The sequence below is a fragment of the Trachypithecus francoisi genome, unplaced genomic scaffold, assembly GCF_009764315.1.
Source record: "Trachypithecus francoisi isolate TF-2019V2 unplaced genomic scaffold, Tfra_2.0 Contig01558, whole genome shotgun sequence".
NCBI lineage: Eukaryota > Metazoa > Chordata > Mammalia > Primates > Cercopithecidae > Trachypithecus > Trachypithecus francoisi.
Genome location: NW_022681440.1, coordinates 5,546,682 through 5,573,165, shown reverse-complemented (window position 1 = coordinate 5,573,165; position 26,484 = coordinate 5,546,682). Strand labels below are relative to the sequence as shown.

Sequence of the window (26,484 nt, the reverse complement as noted above, 5' to 3'; positions counted from 1 at the left end):
CTATTGCTTTCTGTTTGATAGTTTTCCTTCTAACCATCAGGTCCCTCTGCTGCAGGTCTGCTGGAGTTTGCTGGAGGTCCACTCCAGACCCTGTTTGCCTGGGTTTCACCAGCAGAGGCTGCAGAATAGCAAAGATTGCTGCCTATTTCTTCCTCTGGAAGGTTTGTCCCAGAGGGGCACCTGCAAGATGGCAGCCGGAGCTCTCGTGTACGAGGTGTCTGTCGACCCCTGCTGGGAGGTGTCTCCCCATCCAGAGGCACGGGGGTCAGGGGCCCACTTGAGGAAGCAGTCTGCCCTTTAGCAGAACTCCAGTGCTGTGCTGGGAGATCCGCTGCTCTCTTCAGCACCGGCAGGCAGATGTTTAAGTCTGCTGAAGCTGTGCCCACAGCCGCCCCTTCCCCCAGGTGCTCTGTCCCAGGGAGATGGGAGTTTGATCTGTAAGCCCCTGACTGGGGCTGCCGCCTTTCTTTCAGAGATGCCCTGCCCAGAGAGCAGTTTTACAGGCTTTTCACACACAGATCAGACCATGTCCCCAAAAGCCCCCTGACAGATGTTTGTCACATTGAGAGTGAAATGGAGCCTCTCCACCTCAGCCCACAAACGTCTCTGTCACCAAGCCCGGTCTGCTCGCTCGCCACTCTGGTCTTTAATTTACTCAAACACCCAGACTTCTCTCATAGCTTAGGGTCTTTGGAGTTGCTGTTTCCTCTCCCTAAATGGTTCCTCTCAATCCTTGCATAATTAGTCATTGATATATAAGCTTAAATAGCACTAGTTCAGTGATACTTTTTCACCACCCAACCTGAGGTAGCTATGTAGTCACTTTTGATCCTAAAACCTTAATTTAATAGGGGGTATGTGTGTGTGTGTGAGTGTGTGTGAGAGTGATCAGTCCATGGTCCCTTCTTGCCTGCAGGGGCCTCTCTCCCTCACAAGCAGTCAGTCATGCTGCCTGCTGCATCCCAGACCTCGGCCACACCGGCTGCACTGAAGCACTTGGCCTGCGGTTGTTGAATATGTGAATGAGGGAGTGAGTGAATGGATACGTTCTTAATGCCCAGCATCATTCACAATGCGTATTCGATATTAATGTTTGTGGAATGGCCCAATATGACAAGAGGAGTAAAAGTGTTCTAGTAGAAAGTGTAAGATAATGTTGATATTTCTAATTAATGATATTCTGGTAGAAAGTGTGAGACAGTGTTGCTATTTCCAATTAATGGTGTGCTCTGACTAATCAATGTCATTGAAATGGGGTCTTCCTTTAAAAATGCAGACATGCTTTACGGCCTGCTGCTTCAAAGTTGGGCATTATTAAGAATCTCCAGCTTTAACAGTGAAAGGCCCATGCCACACAGGGAATTTACTGACTCATGCAGCTGCGTTGTCCAGAGCTGGCCAGGGCTGGAGGCCCGAGTCCATGGAGGCCAGGCCAGGCCACCCCAGCATCAGGTCTCAGGCTTGCCCACCTGCATTGGCTTCATTCACACCGTCCCAGGCAATGATGAGATGGCACCAGCTACTCCAGGCTGACCCTCTGCCAGCCCAGAGACCACCAGGGCAGGAAGGAGTGACATCAGTTTATTCATTCATTCATTTATTCATTCCACAAGTGTCTCTTGAGCTCCTCCATGTGTCAGGAGCTGCTCTAGATGCTCCACAATGCCGTGAGCATGGCAGGCAGCGACCTCTGCCCTCGTGCTTCCCACCCCGTCACCGAGGAGGACAGGTAATAAGCAGTCAACATGACAGGTGATCAGTAATAAAAAGTGAAGTGTGTAGCATCTTAAAGGTGTCGAGTGCCACGAGGGAGAATTCAACAGAGTGAGGGGGTCTGTAAGGGTGGGAGGCTGGGTCTCAGTTCTGCAGAGGCTGGTTAGAGAGGAGGCTGCATCTCAGTTCTGCAGAGGCTGGTTAGAGTGGAGGCTGCGTCTCAGTTCTGCAGAGACTGGTTAGGGTGGAGGCTGCATCTCATTTCTGCAGAGGCTGGTTAGGATGGAGGCTGCGTCTCAGTTCTGCAGAGGCTGGTTAGGATGGAGGCTGGGACTCAGTTCTGCAGAGGCTGGTTAGGGTGAAGGCTGCGTCTCAGTTCTGCAGAGGCTGGTTAGAGAGGAGGCTGCGTCTCAGTTCTGCAGAGGCTGGTTAGAGAGGAGGCTGCATCTCAGTTCTGCAGAGGCTGGTTAGAGTGGAGGCTGCGTCTCAGTTCTGCAGAGGCTGGTTAGGGTGGAGGCTGCATCTCAGTTCTGCAGAGGCTGGTTAGAGAGCAGGCTGGGTCTCAGTTCTGCAGAGGCTGGTTAGAGAGGAGGCTGCATCTCAGTTCTGCAGAGGCTGGTTAGAGTGGAGGCTGCGTCTCAGTTCTGTAGAGGCTGGTTAGAGAGGCTGGGTCTCAGTTCTGCAGAGGCTGGTTAGGGTGGAGGCTGGGTCTCAGTTCCGCAAAGGCTGGTTAGAGTGGAGGCTGGGTCTCAGTTCTGCAGAGCTTGATTAGGGCGGAGGCTGCGTCTCAGTTCTGCAGAGGCTGGTTAGGGTGGAGGCTGGGTCTCAGTTCTGCAGAGGCTGGTTAGGGTGGGGGCTGGGTCTCAGTTCTGCAGAGGCTGGTTAGAGAGGAGGCTGGGTATCAGTTCTGCAGAGCTTGGTTAGGGCAGAGGCTGCGTCTCAGTTCTGCAGAGCTTGGTTAGGGCAGAGGCTGCGTCTCAGTTCTGCAGAGCTTGGTTGTGATGGGAGGTTGGGTTTCAGTTCCACAGAAGTTGATTAGGTTGGGAAGTGGGGTCTTAGTTCTGCACAAGTTGGTCAGGGTGAGAGGCAGGGCCTTCGTTCTGTTAGGTTGTGCAGGCAAGTCAATGACATCGTTCTCAGGCATTGCTTTGCTTGTGTGCGGACATACCTCTTCACACTAGCACGAGAGCAGAGACTTTGCCCCTGGTGTCTCCTCCACACTGTGACGGGCCCAGGATCCAGTTCATAGTAGCTGGGACAGTCAGTATTTCCATCTTGGGGATTATTTGCCTATGGAACTGGGGCTGAGGAGGGATCTGCAGGCTTCTAAACCTGACTACATTGTCCTCCCCACACATCCTCCTGGCAGGAAACTGCTGTTCCATATTTGACCGCTTAATATTTGGTGAGATTCCATGCAAATTATTAAACTCAAGTTGCCTTCACGTGAGGTGTTTTCTGAGTCCTGCAGCTCCTCCAGCCACCTCCCCACACACCCCAGCCACTGTCTGCTCCTCTCCTCAAGTCAGGCAAGCTGCAGCCACACATTCCCATTCTGATGCCCAAGACACAGCTGGGACAGAACATGTACTTAAAGACACTTAAGTGAACAGCTACAAAGATGAAGGACCCTTCTTCATTTTGTGGACACTGCAGACCCTGTTCACATATGGCCGGTATCGAAATGGATTCAGAAATCATTTTCCTGGAAACGTTGCTGGGTAACTGGGGGAGCAGGGACCTTGCTGCAAATGCACTGGAGTTTGCTGAAAATGTAAATATGAATCTTGTCTCCCAGCACTAGGGAGAGATGCTTCACTGGGGTGTTCATTATGATTTGCAGATGAGATGGACAAAAATTCAGATTCTCTAAACAGCACCTCAGTGGGGCACCCTATCCCTCCATCCAAATAGATCCATGCTTCTCAAAGTGTGGCCTGGCCCATAGACCACCAGGAATGGAATCACCTAGAATGTTTATTTAAAATGAGGATTTGGGGCTGACCCCACCCTTCTAAATTTCATCTCTGGGAATGTGATCCAGGAGTCAACGTCACACACAAACAGGAAGAAGACCATGATCCAGGAATCTATGTTACATACTAGCACTCAGGAGACTGTGATCCAGGAATCTATATTACATACTAGCAGGCAGGAGACCGTGATCCAGGAATCATCATCACACACAGACAAGAAGAAGACCGTGATCCAGGAATCTATGTTACATGTAAGCACGCAGGAGACTGTGATCCAGGAATCTACATTACAGGTAAGCATGTAGGACACTGTGATCCAGGAATCTTTATTACATACAAGCACATAGGAGACTGTGATCCAGGAGTCTACATCACATACAACCACGCAGGAGACCGTGATCCAGGAACCTACATTGCATGCAAGGAGGCAGGAGACTGTGATCCAGGAATCTTTATTACATGCAAGCACGCAGGAGACTGATCCAGGGACCTACATTACATACAAGCAGGCAGGAGACTGTGATCCAGGAATCTACATCACATACAAGCATACAGGAGGCTGTGATCCAGACTGGGATTTCAAAACCATCCAATATGTTTGCTTGTTGCTCCAACACCAGCCTTTAAATGTAAACTGATGACAGTCAAAACTATTTATAAAGAAAAAAGCAATGTACTTGTTTAAAGAAAAAAACTCAAACATAAATGGCTTAGATGTAAATAATAATGAAGATACCATAGGTAGAATCACAGCTTCTCTGTGGTAGGCCGGGGGTTAGAATCACTGCACTTAGCATCTGCCAGGAGCTGCTGCAGAAAAGGTCCGATGTTTGGCATCATGTGTGGAGCAGTTGTGATGTAACAGGATAAAGATAGTGCAGTCGTTTTGTTGTTGGAAGCAACAGTTCCAGAAGCCAGGCAGGGCGCACCACCCTACAGCCAGCCTCGGTGCCATCGGCTTACCTGACTTCATTGGCCCCTGATAATGCAGGTCAGACACCATCATTGCTTCCATTGTCAAAAGAGGAAACTGGGCAAACAGCATCCGTGACTTACCCAAGTTCACACAGTGAGGACGGACAGAACCGAACGCAAGCCCCATACCCAGTCCCCTGCTGCTCAGGGCAGGTTCACGCAGTGAGGACGGACAGAACCAAATGCAAGCCTCAGACCCAGACCTCCTGGCCTCCACTCCTGTGTTCTGGACACAGCCCCCTGCCACTCAGGGCAGGTTCATGCAGCGAGGATGACAGAACCAAATGCAAGCCCCAGACCCAGACCTCCTGGCCTCCACTTCTGTGTTCTGGACACAGCTCCCTGCCGCTCAGGGCAGGTTCATGCAGCGAGGATGACAGAACCAAATGCAAGCCCCAGACCCAGACCTCCTGGCCTCCACTTCTGTGTTCTGGACACAGCTCCCTGACGCTCAGGGGAGTGGACCGATTTCAGCCGAAGATGGTTACATACTTGTTTTGCACTTCCATCGCCACTCAAGTGAATACACCAGGGCCCTCAGAGCGCGTACCTTGAGATGCTTGAGAAGCAAAGCAGTCTCCATATTCCCCTGACGTTTTCTGTTCGCGACTTGAAGGAAGCAGATGATCACAAGAATCTCTCGTGAATGCGAGAATCCAGGGCTCTAGTGAGAGCGGCCTCTACTTAGCCATGAGCTTTAGAAACATGCTACATTCTTGTGGGCCTAAGTGCCTCTTTAGGATGAAATCTTTTCAATTAGCAGTCTAAGACTTTTATGCCCTGCTCCTTTCAACAGTCATCCCCTTCAGCAAACCCGTGTCTCTGCTGATGTTATGTTCCCTGTTATAAGGGAGAAAACAGAGCACACAGCCTTTGCTAACTGTCCAAGCCCACAGCATCCATGAAGGGCTGAGAACCGAAGCCTGCAGCTCCCCACTCTGGAATTAAATGTTGACTCATTTCCGTGTTTGTCTGAATTATTAGTTTATCATATAGTTGTAATAATCCATGGCAAATGTTTACAATATGCCACAAAGGCAACACATGCCAAATTTGGAATCGGAAGGCCTTCAGGCTCAAATCTCAGCTGAGCTTGTGCTGTAGAACCTGTCACCTCTAAGTGAAGACTTTCACCTCTTGTTAAAGTAAGGTTATAATACCTTCTGCAGAGAATCATAACCAGCACCAAATGAGAGGTGAAGAAGGAAAGTATTTGTGGAAAATGAATTATTGTTAACTCTGCTGCCTCAGAGCTCCCTCACTGTCCTCCCTTGAAGCCCGAGAGAGAAGACGAACTGAAGGTACCAGTGATTTGTTTTTGAAAGTTAGTTTCAAGTCTACATTCTGAGCGTACAGCTCATTTCAAGTTACAGATGACGCAACGCTATATAGAGTGCTCTTCGTATCTTGTTTTCATCCTTTATTGAGATACGATTTAAGTACCATACAATTCATCCACTTGAAGTACAATTCAGTGGTCCTTAGTTTATTTATGGAGTTGTGCGAACATCACTGCAATCCATTTTAGAACATTCGCCTCACACCGAAAAGAAATCCTGTACCATCACTCCCGGCTTCCCCTAACTCCTCCAACCCCTGGCAACCGCTCATCTGCATTCTCACTGTCATAGCCATGGAACCCCACAAGATTGGATCTTTGTGTCTGGCTTCTAGCATAATGTTTTCAAGGTTGATACACATTGCAGCATGTGTCAGAACTGCAATTATTTTTATAATGGAGCCATATTCCATTGTATGGATAGACCACAGTTTATTTACCCATCCATCATGGATGTATACTCAGGTTGTTTCCTTTTGGGGGCTATTGTGAATAACTCTGCTGTGATCATTCTTTTTGTTTTCTGAGATGAAGTCTCACTCTGTTGCCCAGGCTGGAGTACAGTGGCACTATCTCGGCTCGCTACAACCTCCGCCTCCTGAGCTCAAGCAATCCTCCCTTCTCAGTGCCCCCAAGTAGCTGGAACTACAGATGCATGCCACCACACCCAGCTAAGTTTTTGTATTTTTGGTAGAGATGGGGTTTCACCATGTTGCCCAGGCTGGTCTCAAACTCCTAAGCTCAAGAGATCCACCTGCCTCAGCCTCCCAAAGTGCTGGGATTGCAAGTGTGAGCCACCGCACCTGGCCTCTTGTATGAGTTTTTATGTGGACACATGTTTTCATTTCTCCTGGGCATATACCAAGGAATGGTGTTGCTGGGTCCTTGATAACTCAATGTTCAACCTTTTGAAGAACTCCCAGACTGTTTTTCAAAGTGGCTATATTACATATAATATTAAAAATATAAATGAGTTGCATATGTAACATTATATTATTGTGGTTTTTTTTTTGGTTTTTTTTTTTTTGAGACAGAGTCTCGCTCTGTCGCCCAGGCTGTGGTGCAGTGGCCAGATCTCAGCTCACTGCAAGCTCCGCCTCCTGGGTTTATGCCATTCTCCTGCCTCAGCCTCCGGAGTAGCTGGGACTACAGGCGCCTGCCACCTCACCCAGCTAGTTTTTTGTATTTTTTAGTAGAGATGGGGTTTCACTGTGCACCATGTTAGCCAGGATGGTCTCAATCTCCTGACCCCGTGATCCGCCCGTCTCGGCCTCCCAAAGTGCTGGGATTTATATTATTGTATTATGTGTTTTCATATACATGTTTATATAAAAATTCTCCCTCATTTTTAAAAATCTGATTTATGTTCTTTAATCTCTAAAGATTTATAGAGACACAATTTTGTAGCAAGAGCAGATTTTTCATCTGTCTTAAAACTTGTATGTTCATCAGTATGTATATACTGACACCGATATCCTGGAGGACAAACGACTGGAGGATTTCCATAATGCTCATCACATCTTTTCTGATGTTTAAGTCACTGTCCTTTCTCAGAGGGAATCTAATTTATACTCCTTAGCACAATATTGCTATCTTTTCTTAGAAATACATTTCACAGTGGAAATATAAAGCAATTTGAGAAAAATAAGATTTTTAGATCGACATCGGGCATCTGTAAATATATCCTTTAGAAAATTGACTTCAACTGAAATTTCTACACTGCACAGCCAGCTCCATGAGGACAAAGGCGATGCCTTCATAAATGATGCCCAGGAAGTATTTGATAGATGCATAACTCATTTTCTAAATTAACATATATTAGAAGAGTATTTTAACAGCAGCAGTGAATGCCCTTTTTCGAGAACCTGTTCTGCCCTGGTTTGGACAGATGTGGGTCTCCATTCTTCCGAATTCATGTCAACCCTGCGTGTTCAGTTCACTCACATTGGCCTCCTCTGTATTCTTTTTGGAAAAACAAATCATAGAGAAAGATTAGCAAATTGAATTTTTTAAAAATAAGCCTCAAAAATGTTGAATGCCAAAGGATTCAATTGCTACCTTCCATTCTAGTTCCATCAACTATTCCCAGTACAAATATCAACGATAAGGCCAGGCTTTGCAATGTGTAACCTGACAGGTCTCAGACCCGTCAGTGTTTTCCATGAACATGGGCCTCGGGGGGCCTTCGGCAGAGCCAGGCTGGTTCACTGCAAGTGGATGCCCTGGCTTCAGCGGTGGCTGAGTCCTTGTAGCTTAGGGGACATGGTGGATCATCACATACTCTCAGGAGTCCTTCACAAACCCCACCAGTACCTTCAGCAGATGGAGAAATCAACTCTTCATAGGCAAGAAAAAAAAAACGGATGGCACAGAGCTGGGGTCTCCTGAGCATTTGCAGTCAGGCAAGAGAGCAGCTGGGGGTCCTCTGCAGCCAGAGGGGGAATCTCACCTCAGAACTGCCTCAGTGAACACAGAATCACCAGCCACGTTGGCAGAGACCTCAGTCAGTGCTGCTGGTACCAAAGGCAGGACGAAGGGTGCCGAAGTTGGAATGTGACCACAGACACCCGGCGGACTGGAGGTGGCCGCTGCCATGGCTGCCATCAACAACTCGGACCCCACTTTGTGTTGCCAGCATCACCTCCAGGTGTGGAGAAAACATGTCTTACCGGAGGACCTTGTGCCCACACGAGCTCCGGGGAGTCTGGGAAAGGAGACCTCCCAGGCAGAGGCCCCCAGTGGTGCAGCCTCTGCCTCTACAGTGCTGGGCTCCCCAAAGCAACCACCAAAGCAGCAGAACTGATATGCAGGTTGGCCGAACCGAGGACAGACAGATGCTCACCCTGGTGACACGATTTTTTTTTAATGTAATAAGGAGGAGTTCTGGCTCTTGGATAGTAGCTTATATTGAACAAACGCTCACACAGAAGACAGACATGAACTGTGGAACCCACATACACATGCACACACACGCACGCACACACATGCCCACACACATGCATGCACACACACGAACATGCACACCCATGCCCTCCTGTTTGAAAGCAGAGTTGGGCAGGAAGTGGAGACTATTCACATTTTAAAGGAAAGGCACTGCACTCACTCAGGGCTGACCACGGTCCTGTGAGCTCCCTCTGACCCCCCTCGCTACCCACCGCGGGAGGGCAGTAGGAACTGGAGCAGACAGCCGCAGTCTCCTTGGATGTGTCTGTTACAGGATGGGATTTGGGGCTGCCAGAAGAGGTGGGGGTCAGCACAGAAGGGGTGGAGCCACAGAGGGGAACCCCAAAGTCTATTAACACTTGGGGACCACTCAAAGAGTTTAGTGTCCAGCTGCTGACCACCGATGGTGAAGACCAGTCTGGAGGCTGAAGCCCACCAAGTGCATGGGCCGGGTAAACCATCTGCAGCCTCCCCAGGCCCGCCCCAGCAATACATGAGCCAAACACCCAAAGCTCAGGAGGACTGGCCACAACCAAAACTAGCACACACTGGAGGAGGGAGCAGGTGCCAGGGTCTCCTCCAGTTGTGTCCTTTATGCCAAAAAGAGGCCAAAGTTGTAGCAATGTGAAACCCACAGGCGAGGAAAAACCTGATGTGCTCAAAACAAAGCCTGAGAAGACCTCAATGTTAGAATTCACCAGAAACATCTTTAAAGCAGCCATTGTAAGGTCTTATGAATGATATAAAAATGTTACAATTCCCTGGAAAGATCTTTAAAGCAGCCATTGTAAGGTCTTACGAATGATATAAAAATGGCTATTACAAGATTAAAGATCTTAAAGGAAAAGAAGGTCTTAATGCATGACTAGATGGAGAAATGAAAGCCATGAGAAAGAACCAAAGTGAATTTTCAAAAACAGAAAACCACAATGTCTTAAATGAAAAATTTATGGGATGGGTTTAAGAGTGGATTGAGAGAGCAGGATAAAAGCTTAGTAATTTGAAAATAAACCAGCAGATATTGTCAAATATGAAGAAAGTAGAGATATTTAAAAAAAGAAAGTAAGATATTAAAAAAAAGAACAGAGCCTCAGTAATATGTGTAATAAGAAGAAGTGAAGGGACATACATATAATTAGAGAACCAGGGAGAAAAGTGGGAGAATTTGGCAAAAGTTTTTGAAGAAACAGTGGCCAAATATTTTACAAATTTGGTTTAAAAGAATCCATAGACCCAAAATGCTGAGTGAACGCTAAAAAGATAAATAGAAAAATATCATACCTAGTCACAAAATAGTTAAACTGTGGAAAACCAGAGAGAGATAAATCTACAAAACAACTGAGGAAGGGGTCAAATCTGAACACACAGGAATAATTAGAAAATTATGACTGACTTATTGTCAGAAGCAATGGGAGCCAGAAGACAATGGAATCATGTCTTTAAAGTGATCAAAAATGTCTATCGATTCAGAATACTATACCCAGCATAAATACCTTTTAAAAAATGAGAGCAAAAAAAGACTTTTCAAATAAATAAAAGCTAAGGAATGTATTTTTAGCTTAAATCCATGTATCCACATGTGGCTACCATCCTTTTTGTCTTTCATGAGTTTCAGGGGTACAGGCTCAGATTTGTTATTTAGGTAAACTCATGTCATGTGGGTTTGGTGTACAGATTATTTCATCATCCAGGTAATAAGCGTTGCACCTCATAGGTATTTTTTCTGATCCTCTTCCTCTTCCTACCCTCCAGGAGGCCCCAGTGTGTGTTGTTCTCCCCTCTGTGTCCATGTGTTCTCATCATTTAGCTCCCACTTATGAGGGAGAACATGCAGTATTTGGTTTTCTGTTCCTGTGTTAGTTTGCTAAGGATAATGGCCTCCAGCTCCATCCATGTTGCTGCGAAGAACATGACCTCATTCTTTTTTCTGGCTGCATAGTATTCCGTGGTGTACATGTACCACATTTCCTTTATCCAGTCTACCACTGATGGGCATTTAGGTTGGTTCCATGCTTTTGCTATAGTGAATAGTGCTGCAATGAATGTGCATGTGTCTTAATGGTAGAATGAGTTCTGTTCCTTTGGGTGTATACACAATAATGGGATTGCTGGGTCAAATGGTAGTTCTGTTTTTAGTTCTTTGAGGATTTGCCACTCTGCGTTCCACAATGGTTGAACTAATGTATGCTCCCACCAGCAGTGTATGAGCATTCTCTTTTCTTCACAGCCTCACAGCATCTGTTGTTTTTCCACTTTTTAGTAATAGCCATCCTGACAGCTGTGAGATACTATCTTATTGGGGTTTTGATTTGCATTTCTTTAATGGTTTGTGATGTTGAGCATTTTTTCATGTGCTTGTTCATCACATGTATGTCTTCGTTTGAAAAGTGTCTGTTCATGTTCTTTGCCCACCTTGTTTTTTGCTGGCAAATTTGTTTAAGTTCCTTATAGATGCTGGATATTAGACCTTTGTTGGATGCATAGTTTGCAAATATTTTCTTCCATTTTGTAGGTTTTCTGTTTACTCTGTTGATGGCTTCTTTTGCTATGTAGAAGCTCTTAAGTCTAATTCGCTCCCATTATCTACCTTAATGGACAGCACACCTCTAGAGCAACACTCAAATACTAATACTATGCCATACAGCCAATAAGAGCTAAAGCTCAATATTAAAAATATTTGATTAACCCAAAAGAAAGCAAAAAGAAACCAGAGGACCAAATATATGAATAGGACATATGGAAAACAACAGTAAAACGGTAGACTTCAACCCAGTCATTATAATAAGTGTATTAAAGTAAGTGGAATAAGTAAGTAAAAGGCTACAATTCTAACCCTGGGGGAAAAATGTCAGCATTAAGGGTGCAACATTTAACTCCCTCCCTAAGATGAGATAAAACATAAGGATGCCTACTCTCAGCTCCTCTACTTAGCATTCTAATGGAGGTCCTTGCCAGACACAGAAGGCAAACAAGAGGAGAAAAAGCACCAAGTTTAAAAGGAAGAAGCTCCTTCCATGTTTATATTCCAGGTTTATTCTTAGATCACATGATTGTTTACATAGAAAACCTGAGGAAACTACAAATCAAATCCTGGAACAGATCACGCCATTCGTCAAGGCTAAGACATGAATGAAATGGGTAGAAATCCATTGCATTTCCATAGACCCATGATGAATAATTGGAAAATGCAATTAGTTTTAAACATCTCCACAGCGCTATAGAATTGTGGTGCTCTAAGAGAGACCATCTGAATAAATCGAGAGCTAGACTGTGATGCATTGGAAGTCTCAGTGATGTGAAGATGTGAAATCTCCCTAGACTGAGATATGGATTCAGTGCGACTTCAGGCGAATCAATGTGATTCAAGCAACCTCAGTTTTTAGAGAAACTGACAAGAAGATTCTAAAATATGTGAAAATGCAAGAACCTAGAAGTGTCAAAACAACCTCGATAAAAAAGAACACAGTTGGAGGACTCACGCAATCTGATTTCAAGACTTGTGTTACATCTAATTGGGACAGTGTGATATGCATGTAAGAATAGAAAAGGGTCTCTCAACCTCAGCACTCTTGATATTTGGGGCCAGGTGATTCTCTCTTGTTGGGGGTTCTCCGTGCACCTTCAGCACTCTTGATATTTGGGGCCAGACAATTTTCTCTCATTGGGGACTCTCTGGACCTTCAACACTCTTGATATTTGGGGCCAGACAGTTCTGTCTTGTTGGGGGCTCTCTGTGCACCGCAGGAACTTTTGGCGGCATCTCCGGCCTCTGTCCAGCAGACACGAGTAGCACCCTCCTCTAAGTTGTGGCAAACCCAAAATATCTCCAGACACCACCAGATGTCCCTTGAGGGCATAATCGCCCCAGATTAAGAACTACTCAAATAGACAAAATAGATCCATGTGACAGAATAGAGACTCTAGCCATCAAAATCTTTAAATTCTGTTCATTAAACGGCACAATTAAGAAAATGGAAAGGTAAGCCATAGAATCAGGGAAACATCTATCTGACAAAGGGCTTGAATGCGGAATGTATAAAGAACTACAAAGCAAGAACATAAAGACAACCCCACAAAAGTGGGCATAAAGCCGAAAGGTTACTTTGCAAAAGAAGACACACAAATGTCCAATAAGAATTAGTCATCCAGTCCGTGAAAGTTAAAACTTTAATGGGATAGCACTTCAATTTCATTAGAATGGCCTAAAATAAAAAGATGACAATCCAAAATGCCCATGAGGACATGGGGTGGAGGCCACAGATAGTCAACATCTGTCAAAATTCACTGAGTCCTACCTGTGCCTTTCACTGTCTATCAGTGTTCTCTCAATTAATAAAATTTAATGGGTATTTATTTTTCTGTTTCATTTCTATGTAAGAAAGAAAAATAATTTTCTTTTTGGTGAGTTTACCTTGTTCTTTTCCAAAAATAAAAAGTAAACAGTTGAAATGTTCACACCAGTTCTTTCTGAGACATCTACCAAATGCCAACATCTGGAGTCACAATACAGGTCTCTCAAAGACAAATGAAACAAACATAGTATGTGTTAATATTAACTAAGTGCTTACTATGTATTATATTTGTATTACATGCTACATTCTTGCCTAATATTCACAGAACTCCATGAGTTATGTCCTGTGACTCCCGTCCTCATTGTATGTTGCTTAGATTAAGAGATTTGTTCAAATGACACCATTGGCAAGTGGCTGAGCCAGGATCCGAACGTGGGCGGTCAGGCATCAACACGCGTGCTCCCCTGTGCATGCAAACTGCCGTCTGCGTGCCATGTTACTTCCGACCTGTACAGCACATTTCACGGCCGAGCATGCCCTTGGCCTCAGCCTAGCATGTCCTGCAGACAGGAAAAGTGATCCCAGTCCATCCTCTCTGAGTGTCTTTTCCATGGTGTCTTATCTTCACCTTCTAAAAATCAATGTTCATGTTGTCTCATCCTCCCATCCAAGAAAACTCACAGCCTTTCTCAAATCGCCTGTCCTCACTGCTCTTTCCTGACGAATTGTTCAGAAGTTCCATTCATGCTTGCATTTTCTTCCTTTAATGTCTGCAATCTCATTTCTGCACCCAGATCCACTGAAACCGTCTTTTTTGAAAATGACCCCGGGTTGCTCCATCCGACAGTCTTTCTCCATCTCATTCCACTTGATTTCTCAGTGTCTGATCCGTGGCCGGACTCCTCCTGCCCCACGGGTGCCCAGGAGCCTCCCCCGCCCCACGACCCTCTCACTTTCCTCCCGGATTCCCTTCGAGGCCCCGCCTCACCCGGGAGGCCTCCTCCACCATTCTGCTGCGTGACCCTCACGGCCCCACGTCTTCCACACTTCACTTCTGAAGCACTCAGAGGTTCACAGCCCTGACCGTCTCGTTTGCTCTGTTCTTTCACAAACTTCTTGGAAGTGCCTTAGAATCAGCAGATCCAGATCAAATTCAGGTCCAGCCTCCAAAACCTGTTTTTCTTCCTGGCATAGATCTTGCCTTTGTTGGGAAGTCTACGTGCCTTGGAATCATCTCAGCTCTAACACATTCCTCATTCCTTTGGGCTTAGTGTCCCTAAAATCCAAGCCCTTTGGTGTCTCATGCGAAACCACCCCAGCTCAGGTCTGCGCGGAGCCTCTCGGGGTCTGTGTCCAGGGCACCACTTCCTGCATTCAGGCTCCTCATCCTCCAAGCCCCAGGCACAGGGACCTTCCTGAGCTCCCAACTCACAAGTCCCTGATCAAGAACTTGCAGTACTTTTCTTTTGCCTGTGACATAAACATCAAGCTCTTTGGGGTGTCCCTCAGTTTCCCCCTCTGCTTCCACAAACTTCTCTCCCAGAATGCCTTTCCCCGCTTACCCTCTGCTCTCCAGACAAACAGTGCTCACTCCCCACTTCCAAGCTGGCACATGCTCTAGATTTCCTTTTAGCATTTTGCATTAAAAATACCTATGTTCCAGTCTTTGTCCCCAACACACTGTCAACTACACAAGTGCAACTCCTGCTATCTTGTGGAAGGCCTTTCTTGCACTTCCAAGCACCCAGACTTACGTGGCAGGTGCACCTTACTGAGATGCCTTCTTGTTTTCTGTTTGGGAAGCCTTTGGTGGCACATCCTTGCAAACCTGCCCAGCCCTGGTTATAGCAAAGGATGGGTATAGCCAAGTGGACGAGAGCTGGAGGAGGTTGTCCTGGCTGGGTCGGGGTCAGCTGCACTGGGACCAAGGCAGAGGAGAGCCAGAGGAAGTTGTCCACACTGGGTCAGGGTCAGCTGCAGTGGGACCAGGGCAGAGGAGTTTGGTCCAGCTGGGTTGGGGTCAGCTGCACTGGGACCAGGGCAGAGGAGAGCCAGAGGAGGTTGGTCCAGCTGGGTCGGGGTCAGCTGCCCTGGGACCAGGGCAGAGGAGAGCCAGAGGAGGTTGGTCCAGCTGGGTCGGGGTCAGCTGCACTGGGACCAGGGCAGAGGAGGTTGGTCCAGCTGAGTCAGGGTCAGCTGCACTGGGACCAGGGCAGAGGAGAGCCAGAGGAGGTTGGTCCAGCTGGGTCGGGGTCAGCTGCCCTGGGACCAGGGCAGAGGAGAGCCAGAGGAGGTTGGTCCAGCTGGGTCGGGGTCAGCTGCACTGGGAACAGGGCAGAGGAGGTTGGTCCAGCTGGGTCGGGGTCACCTGCACTAGGATCAGGGCAGAGGAGAGCCAGAGGAGGTTGTCCACACTGGGTCAGGGTCGGCTGCACTGGGACCAGGGCAGAGGAGGTTGGTCCAGCTGGGTCGGGGTCAGCTGCACTGGGACCAGGGCAGAGGAGGTTGGTCCAGCTGGGTCGGGGTCAGCTGCACTGGGACCAGGGCAGAGGAGAGCCAGAGGAGGTTGGTCCAGCTGGGTCGGGGTCAGCTGCACTGGGAACAGGGCAGAGGAGGTTGGTCCAGCTGGGTCGGGGTCACCTGCACTAGGATCAGGGCAGAGGAGAGCCAGAGGAGGTTGTCCACACTGGGTCAGGGTCGGCTGCACTGGGACCAGGGCAGAGGAGGTTGGTCCAGCTGGGTCGGGGTCAGCTGCACTGGGACCAGGGCAGAGGAGGTTGGTCCAGCTGGGTCGGGGTCAGCTGCACTGGGACCAGGGCAGAGGAGAGCCAGAGGAAGTTGTCCACACTGGGTTGGGGTCAGCCCCGCTGGGACCCAGGCCAGCCTCATGCATCAGAGTATGCTGGCTCTCACTCTCAGCTGGCCCTGAGTCAGCCACTGCAGCCCCACCTGCCATGGGCTCTGGGAAGAGCAGTCGTCAGCATGGAGAAGGCCGTCTGCTCAGAAGCCACTGAGCAGGTGCTCTATGGATTCACCAGCTGGAGCGGGGTCACACCTCGGAGGCACTGTCAGCACCAGGAGGGCATCCAAGCAAGGGTATGGCGTTTCCGAGCCTCTGCAGTCAAGAGCCCAGAGAAGGGTTGTCGGGGTAACCGTGGGGCAGCCCAGATGTGGGCACCAACAGTGAGGTGCAAATGTGGTTTTCCCCCAAAAATGTGCAATTAGGGAACAAGCATGCCTTCATCTCCTGCAAGGGCACAGAAAGCTCAAGAACACTTTTTACCCTGAATGTGGAAATAATCAGGAAAGAAGCCATTTTCTGAAATCCAGTCATTCACTGTGATATTATTTGAAATGTGTACTGAAAGATGGTCTAAGAATTTCCTTTTTGCAGGTGGAATACTACACACACGTGCACACACAGCACACACATGCGTGTGCACACGAATGTCTGTTTCACTGGCACTGTTTAGCGTGCTCCATTTTCCATTGAGTGCAGTGAAAGCAACACTTCTTTATATTTGGGAGCTTCTCCTGTCAGATCCCATTTATAGAAATGAGAAGATGCTCTCTGTATTTCAAATGAATGCATTTAGTATGGAAAAAAAAATTCTTAAATGTCTCCTTAGCACAACCTACATAGAATCCTTACTGCTTTCCAAGGTAACAAAGGAGATGGTTTACGCTGTGTATTTTCAAGCATGTTTAGATGGATCTAAACAGCTGGGGTCAGAGGCCCTTTCAGGGGTACTCTTTGTTATGTACATTTTTTCACACAGTGACCTAAGTCACAGAGGAGGTTTTGAGCCAGGATTCAGCAAGCAGCTCTGGAACCATTCGCACATGGCGAGAACAAGGTTGAACACCAGGAATCCTGCATTTCTCTGGGGATTGTGGATTCACCTGCACGGCTTGCCCTCTTGCCTGTGTGTGGATGACAAGCTAAGGGGAGCAACATCTGAAAGGCAAAACTAGAACAAAAACATTTCTGTGTTATTCTAGAAAACTCACTATTAAAAAAGAAAAAATTTTGAGCTACTAAGTGTATACAGCAAAATACGTTTCCGTTTCTGGCACCTGGGATGCTGTAGGAATTTTACCACTTGGAGAGATAACCAAAGGGGCTGAAAGTCAACTTCAAAATGCCCTGGGATGTCCGAGGGGGATTTTCAGGGGGAAGCACCACGCGGGAGCACGCAGTGCTGGCGGCGTCACCGTGTGTCATGTGGCAGGGCCGCCGGAGGGTGCATCCCCCCATCTTGATCGGCGCCCCCGGTCCTAGTTCTTGAGTTTTGATCTGTGACTGTGAGGAACCTGGGCTTCTGGGACTCTGAATGATAACATGCTAAGCCATTATAATATTTTTTAAAAAGCCTCTTAAGCCAAATGATGCTAAGGTTTTGTTTGTTATTTTTTAACTATTTAAAATGTCTGTGTCAGAGGATGGAATCTTTTGGGCTCCGTAGTCCTGTGACTCAGCAGCTGTGACCTTGGGATTTTAGAGCATGAATTCCAGAGTCAGGCCGCCTGGACTCAGAAGGGAGCGCTGCCCCCACCCCGCCCAAGACTGGAGTGCTTGACCTGGCACCAGTGCGTGGTGACCTGGCACCAGTGTGACCAGTGTGTGTGACCTGGCACCAGTGCATGGTGACCTGGCACCAGTGTGACCAGTGCATGGTGACCTGGCACCAGTGTGACCAGTGCATGTGACCTGGCACCAGTGTGACCAGTGCGTGGTGACCTGACACCAGTGCGCTTCTGATGCTGCATTCATAGGAGGAGGGTTGGGAAGAGGCCTGGTTGATAGGACTAATGTAAAAATTAACTGTGTTAGGACAATGCAAAAACACTTATTAGCATCTCTGGCGTAATCGTGCCTAGAAAAGGTTAGCTATTGTGAGTCCATGTTTTAAAAAAAAATTATTAGCTGTCTTCAGTGGCAACATTTACGTGTCACACCCCATTTTGAAATAAAGAGAATCATTGAGAGAATACGTATTTGAAACATAGACTCACGAAGCGCCTTGATCTACCTGTGAGGGCCATCCAGCAGCCACCGCCAGGGTGATGAGCTATGGCTCGAAGTGATCCCTTCGTTCGCATACCACGCGCTGTTTAGACAACAGATCCAGAGGGTGAGAATCCTTCTTTTAGGTTTTCTCAGTCTAGAAGGCAGCCTCAATTTGAGAATGTTAAAATGCAAAATGGTGGTATTAATCAGAAGGGACGGCTGTTGTATTGGAAGAAAATTGGTAATTGGTAGAAAGTGCTGATTGGTAGAAATGCAGGTTACGAAACCAGCAATCTCAAGGAAGCACAGAAGGAGAGCAGAAATGCAGGAAGTTTATGTTTCTGCAAAGACAAAGGTGAATCAAATTAAGAGCCTCAGTCAGGGCTCTTGGCATCCACCTGAGGCCACACAGCTTGGGCTCCATAGCTCGGGGCTCCGTGCCCTGCACATGACCCTGTATTAAACACGCACAGGCACGTGGACACATTCAAAGGAAGCCAGTGGTGGTGTCTTGCAGAATGAGTCCACGCATCCATCAACCTGAGCCTCAAACTTGCGACCATATCTCAGGATACTGTTGACATGTTGCCGCTCTGTGGAACCTGTGCACTCAGGGTGGTGACAGCCAAGGTCAGGGGTCCGTGTTTGTTCACCTTGTGTTCACTGGCAGGTGACCTGGGGGATCCACAGAGGAGGGGAGGGGACAGGGCCCCTGCTGGTGCTGGTGCAGGTCCCCATATCTGCAGCAGAGCTGCCCATCCCACTGCCCAGGTGTAGTGGGAGTCGGCGGGCATCGACATGAAGACCATGTGCTTCATACATAGTGAATTTAGAATTGGCTCAAAACTAATTTTCTCCCTTTGCTTTTTTTTTTTCTCTCTCTCTCTCTTCCTTCCTTTCTTCCTTCATTTTCTCTCTCTCTCTCTCTCTTTCCTTTTTTTGGTCTAAGTCAGGGAGGGGAAGATAGGTAGGAGCTGGAATATGTTATACATTTTCTTTTAAAGCAAAAATATTTAGCAGAAAGAATGACTTTAAATCTATAATGAATAAGCTTCACTTAATAAGAATTCATGGAGTCCAGTTTTTTTCTCTGATATTCCATTTTTAAAGACTGAAGTAAATCAGAGAAAAACTGCACCAAGTGTTTACTTTGAAAAGAAAGTTTGTACTTTAATGCCCAGCTCTGGAGTCAGAATCATCCACCTAACATCTATATACATTTTTATGTACCTGCTTGTGCACTGGTATTTAATGTTCCTATTATGATCCAAAACAGGCAAGAAGAATAATTAGTCATTTCTGTCCACATTTCTACAGCTTTTGATAAAATGAAATGAATTTTACTGCATTGTGGAAAGATTGTTGATAAAACTTGAAAGTGGTCCAGTTAGACAGAAATTTAAGCTAAGCCAGACCTTTGATCTGCCAAACACTCACAGAGTTCTTCCATGCTTTTAACATTTCACAAAATGGCAAGAAGGAAGACCAGAGAACGCTGATTTATTTTAAGGGAGTTTGGAAGTAAATGACCATTATGAAAATAAAATGGATTTCACTCAGCCTACTCCTATTATATTTGCCGATATTGCATAATCTGGACAGCTTTGCATAAGTTAAAACTGAAAGTGAGCCTTGTATTTTTTCTGTTATTTTTTAAATACATAAAGTTGCCAGAGAGCTAATAATTTTTATGAAACTCTCAGTTTTTTGGCGTAAATTCAGGAGCTGAGTTTGCTATTATGCAGTAAGAGTTACTAGTGCTTTCAGCACTTTAAAAAAATATATATGGAATGATCTTAATTTCACTGCCTGGCCATAAAATCTCAGGTTTCAAAGGCAATTTTGTAAATAGCCTCCCCTATTACTTTTGATGAAATTCACAATCGTAAATGTGAATCTCAGAATATTTGCATAAGGCAAAGTTACCCATCAAAAGACACAGACATTCCGCTGGAAATGTGATGCTGGCCTCTCGGTGGGTCAGACGGTCGGTCCCATCTCTGCCCTGCGGTGGGTACCAGCCTCTCGGTGTGGGTCGGACGGTCGGTCCCATCTCTGCCCTGCGGTGGGTGCTCACAGAATGCCTTTTCTCCTTTCTTCTTTCCTGTAGCCAAAGCTACCTGCAAGCTGCAAGCGACGTGCCTGTGGGCCACAGCCTGGACCCCGCTGCGAACTACAACTCCCCGAAATTCCGCTCCCGGAACCAGAGCTACATGAGGGCCGTCAGCACCCTGAGCCAGGCCAGCTGCGTGAGCCAGGTCGGGTCCCTTCACCCTTCCCCTGGGGTCCAGTCTCCCAAGCCAGGCTGGCACAGAGGCCCTGTGCGCAGGCAGCAGCGGCACTGCCCTCCCGTCAGCAGCGCTTGCGCAAGGCCACGCCGCAGGCGGTTCCGCCTGGAATTAGTTCTGACCGATCAAAGACTCACGGACTTATTATTCTTTTTGACATGTGTAACTCCGTGTCATTTTGCGATGATTTTTTCTGAGGAAGCAATGACCGGAAGGCTGGTCATCCTGGCCTCTCTTGCTGATAAAGCACAGGCTGTCTTCCTTCTTCCCAGGCTCTTTTTCCTGTAAAAGGGGGCTAGGGAAAGGCTCTGGCAGCACGGCTTTCAGCTGTGTCCTCTGAATTGTGCCTCAGAAAGTCTTGTGAGAGGAGGGCCTGGTGTCACTCACAGAGTCCTACCGGTCGGGCCCACTCCCACGCAGGGCTGGTTTCAGGACAGCCACAGTGGCCCGGAGAAGGGTCCCTGGGCACCATGCGAGGGGTGGTATTAAAATCAGGTCCCTGAGACACAGGGGCTGTGAAAGGGAGGCCCCCCTGCTCCCCGACCTGTGGTGGACAGGCCTGAGAACGCACGGTGACAAAATGGGCAGGTGTCCTTCAGTCTAATCATCCAATTTTATATGGTAAAGAAGAATCGAAATTTTATCCTTTTAATTACACATATTGCTTACTCATTTAAATGCCTCTGAAAACAGGGCTTGAGTTGACCTTGAGTTTGTATACCTAACAGTTTCTCTTCGTGTGGAGTAGGGACTAAGAGCCTGAGCTGACTGAACATTCTCTCCGACTTCCTGTGGAGTAGGGATTAGCCTGGGCTTTCCGTGCCCTCCCAGGATGCCATTCACAGCCTGACAAAATAAGTACACAGTCAATTTTGGATATTATTAAGTAAAGAGTCCAGTATATACTGAGTACTCAAAAACAATAGTGCTTATTATTACCATGATAACAATAAGTACTAATATATGATTCTGGGCACGAAAGTCCCCCTGGCTGCACACCATGCTGTGAGCTCTTGGAAGCGTCCCTGGGGCTCAGTAAGCGTGAGTCTTTTCTTTTGCCACAGACTTTAAATTCCTCATGAGGTAGAGTCTATTCATTTCGCAGGATTTTTTCTCATCAGAAAGTTGTACTCGGAACTTTTTCCACTGAACTATTAAGGTTTTTCCTAGTCCACAACTCGAGAAGGCTACCGCCTCTTTTGTCTACCCAGTTACTTCTTTCCTTCCAGAAATGGGATTAAGTTCTCATCTGCGGCAGGAATTGCATTGACTCTTTTTCCCAACGACAAGGAAAGACCATCCCTAACCCTGCACTCAAGTCCTGGGCAAATGGGAATGGTGGGCCCTCCAGCCCCCTGCAAACAATAACATCAACTGACCCTCAGCAACTAGATCATTGTAATTATTTTAATAATTGAGGAAACATTCTATTTCAGCACAAAGTCCGAGATGATTTTGGGAGACACTAATTAACTGAACAGAGTAACTGAAAGTCAGTGATACGTTTTAACAACTTTCTCCCTACACAGAGATGAGGATAAAGCAGACTTTCTTCTTTTAAAGCCTGTCACCTTCCGTTTCAGTTGATATAACCTGGTTTACCAAAATACAGCTTTAAAAATCAGATGTAACCCAACAAAAGGTTTAAACAGAAGTGCAAAGTTATCCCATCTGAGGTATGAACGTTCATCTCTAATGCTTTCCACAAACGAGTTTCAATTAAATGGATCTCACACCTCTTTAAAGACTTTTATGAAACTTTCAGAGGCTCTCTGCGACTCGTCGTCATTTTTGGGGGTAAGCATAAGCTAAATATACTAGTTCTCTCATCATCTTGCCCTTGATGAACCCAAGATGGTATCTACAAAAATAAGTCAGTAAAAATAACATTTTCTCACATCTTTTTCTATCTGAAAAGATTGACATTGGAAACAATGGTTAAGCAGACAAGTTGGGTGCTTGGGGGTTTATTTAACGACTTTGAAATTTTGAATTCTAAGTCATTCCTATGCAGAGTTCTATGGCATTACTTTAAATTGAACTCAGTTCTGAATTCTCAAAAAAAAAATGTTATTTAAAATAATTCTGGAACACTACTAGTAGCTGAAACTGTATCACATCCAGAAATAGACTTCCACTAATTGATTGTGCAGCCGTAGGCCATGAGACCCAACAATTCTGGAAGGAGGGGGGACGTTTCCCATGGTCAAGGGTGGGACATCTGGAATTACTAACACGTCAGGGCTCTGGGGAGATGTGAATTTGGTGACAAACCAAAGTTGGTTAAAAGTTTGCCCTTCATCTTTAACACTCAATTTTTTCTCAAGCACAAAAAGGGAATTAACAATCTAACTGAAGTCTTGTGAGAGGCGCTTATGTCCACGCCGTTTCCTCGTTGGAACCTCAGTAGCTGGACTCTGCTTGGGTTTCCTGCAGAGTTCTGAGTGTTCCGAGAGTCTCGGCCGGAGGTCCCGGTGTCCTGAGTGTCTCGGTGGGAGGTCTGGGTGTCCTGAGTCTCGGCAGAAGGTCTGGGTGAACGGATCATTTTATTTTATTTTATTTTATTTTATTTTTTTTTTGAGACAGAGTCTCGCTCTGTTGCCCAGGCTGGAGTGCAGTGGCCGGATCTCAGCTCACTGCAAGCTCCGCCTCCCGGGTTTACGCCATTCTCCTGCCTCAGCCTCCCGAGTAGCTGTGACTACAGGCGCCCGCCACCTCGCCCGGCTAGTTTTTTGTATTTTTTAGTAGAGACGGGGTTTCACCGGGTTAGCCAGGATGGTCTCGATCTCCTGACCTCATGATCCGCCCGTCTCGGCCTCCCAAAGTGCTGGGATTACAGGCTTGAGCCACCGCGCCCGGCCGAACGGATCATTTTAATTCCCTGCTGGACCAACTTGAGATGCTCCTCAACCATTTTTTATTTGTTTTGGGGAGGAGGAGTCACCTTCATGTCTAGAACCTCATTGAAAGGCTTTGTAGCTGGAAGCATAGCCAAGGGTCCTTGCTGAGATGCTGGCTTCTGTTTGTGAAATGCACGCACCAGGTTAACGGTGTCTCTTCTTTAGGAGCGAGGGCAGCTGGGCCCGGGGCCGGGCTTGCAGAAGGGTGTCCACTGAGGCGTACTAGGGCCTCACATAGATTCTGGCCTCCTCACACTGTCGATTATAGATCTTTGACAGGAATGACACAATCTAAGACTTTTCCATAAAATTCTACGTGCGTGAAAACTTAGATTGGAAGAAATTTATAGTCCAGAAAAACGTCCCGTTTCCAAGCCAGTGTGCATGTTTGTGAGCACTTTGCTGGGTTCCTGAGGCTGTCCTGCCACCTGTGTACTGGTTGTGCCTGCCTGGGTTTGTCTGTCTCTGTCCAGCATCAGGAATCCTCAGACCTTTCTCAAAAAGGCCACTCCGCTGGTGTCGTGCCGGCTCTTTCTGCAGCCCGGCGTGGGCCTGTCTTCCCTGCAAGGTGGCTTCAGGCTTCGCTGCCCTTTGCTCACCCTCTGCCTGTCCAGGGTCAGTGCTGACTTAGGCTCACGAGGAAAGAGGCCGTCTTTCCAGCACATAGGTCACCTCAGGGTGAAAGCAGAGAAGTCCATGGGTCTGAACTTGGAGACGGCACCGCGTGTCGTGTTGTGTCAACAAAGCTGCTAGAGGGAGAACCTAAATCTTTCACTTTGCCTTTTACTCTGCTGACAACTAGAGGAAAAGAACGAATCTGGTGTTTAAAACAGTATGTTTTTAAAATGTATCTGCCAACATAATCCAGGGAGTTCAGAAAGTTGTTGGTGCTTTGAGCTCTCACACATCCTCAGGAGAAACAAGAAGAGAAATAATCTGAATGGGAGGGGATGAGGGGAGAAAGAGAAAGAGAGGAGGGAGGGAGGGAGAGAGGGAGGGAGGGAGGAAGGAAGGGAGGGAGGGAGGAAGGGAGGGAGGGAGGGAGGGAGGGAGGGAGGGAGGGAGGAAGGAAAGAAGGAAGGGAAGGAAAATGAAGTGAGTATACTAATATCCTAAGCTAAGGAAGAATAAAAAAGCCTGGAATTTAGGTAAAGTAGCACGTTTCATGTGGACGAAAACACCAGTACAGCCATTTATTTCTCATCTGGACTCAGATTGTTGCCGTAATGGTGAGAAGGAGATGAGTTTAGAAGCCACATTTGTGATGAGTTGCCATGGCAATGGGTAGAAGCAGACTCCGTATTCTGAAAAAGAACTGAGCAATGTACGCACTGAATAGGCTTTCCCTTACATGGCCTCAGTGCCCGGAGCCATCACACCATTAGTAGCTTGGAAAGGTGGGGCAGTCATGCGGGAAAGGGAAGGAAGAAATGGATTCTAAACAGTTACTTTGTACCAGGTACTTTGCTAATCTTTTAAAAGTCCTCTCTTTCTCTTAAACTTCGTAAAAACTGTCAACCTTACCTTGAAGGTTCGCCTTGTGGTCCCTCAGAATTTCATCAACATTTGGAACTGGCTGTTTGCCTATGTGTTTTGTAAGGGATAACCCAATGATCTCTTCCCCAAGCCCAGCCGTTGTCCATGCTGACTTCAGGTGAACTGGGCTGAAATACGAGGCAGTGAAAGGGAGCCCGGGAATGAGTGCTGTCTCCTGGCTCTTCTGTAGTGTAATGGTGACCCTGGAGGGCTGGGGCATCACATGTGCTGTTGACGATTGCAGGTGAGCGAGGCGGAGATCAATGGGCAGTTCGAGTCCGTGTGCGAGTCCGTCTTCAGTGAAGTCGAATCTCAGGCCATGGATGCCCTCGACCTCCCGGGGTGTTTCCGAACAAGGAGTCACAGCTACCTTCGAGCCATTCAAGCCGGCTACTCCCAAGATGACGAATGTATTCCCATGATGACACCCTCTGACATCACCTCCACCATCAGGTCAACAGCAGGTAAGGGAATGTCGTTTTCAGCCTTTCAGCGGGGCCTCCCTAGAGGCTTGCTGGTCTTCCTCCTAGAAGGAGCCAGGAGCAGGCCGCACCACAGGCACAATGTACTCTCCTGACGTTTAGTAACATTTCCTAATTGCGTTCGTTACACCGTCGCATTCGCAAGGGTGTTTTGTCTCTTGTAGATAACCTTTCTTTTTCTTACAACGAAATCTACTAATTATCAAGTTTCCTTAAAGTAATCAAGTGTAACTAGTATAAAGTTTCAGAGAGGAGGGAAACAATGGAAGTGCTAACATTTGGAAGGTGATTAAGTTTTAAATATCAAAGTGTAATGGATTGCAGTGAGACTTCGGCTGACGAGTGGTGACGCCCAGGCTCCCCCTTAGCGACGTACAGCCGGTCTCTTGCTCAGTCAACAGATCTGTAAACACGACTCACCGCCGCTAAGCAGGTACATCATTAATGCAGCTGCATTAATCATCTTAGAGCTCTGAAGACTCAGTCTATTTCCTTTAGTTCTCATGGAAAACCATACCCACCCCTTTGAAAATTTACCGCCCAACCTAAATATCACTGCCTAATATTTTACTGCCTAGTATGTTATGATTTCTATAACACGATGAATATACATGGCCTGGAGAAACCCATAAAACGCAGCAAGCAATAAAAGCTCGAGGCGCTGCACATAGAGGCTAAGAGAGAAGCTATAAAATAACATAGTGTTGCGGCATGAGGTGTTCTGAATACCAGAGGGCTTGGAATGCTGCAACTGTGTCTTAGGAATTTAAAGGACAGCTCCGAGGGGAAATAGAACAGAGCTATGTTCATGATAAATCGTGTTAGGAACAGCAGACACATAACAGGAGAGAAGCAAAGAGAAGTTCAGCAGGAGTGAGTGTGTCATCACACCCTTGAATAGGTCTTGGTTTGTTTCATTGCTAAAGTGAACAAGAATTCCAGGAGGTTGCACTTTGCAGAACTGCACATTGCAGTCGGCACTATCATTGCACTTTGTGAAGAAAGTGTTTCATAGTAGTGTCTGTGGAT

The 26,484-nt window shown here is 47.0% G+C and overlaps 1 protein-coding gene across 2 annotated transcripts in view; it reads left to right on the top strand.

Annotated features, from left to right (window-relative positions):
- The window catches only part of DLGAP2 (DLG associated protein 2), a 145,032-nt gene that overhangs the window by 48,785 nt on the left and 69,763 nt on the right, over positions 1 to 26,484 (top strand). For both annotated transcript variants that reach the window (XM_033177716.1, XM_033177724.1), the window contains exons 3-4: positions 20,360 to 20,507; positions 25,218 to 25,437. In XM_033177716.1, coding sequence (XP_033033607.1) covers positions 20,360 to 20,507; positions 25,218 to 25,437 — 368 coding nt within the window. The remainder of the gene's footprint in view (positions 1 to 20,359; positions 20,508 to 25,217; positions 25,438 to 26,484) is intronic.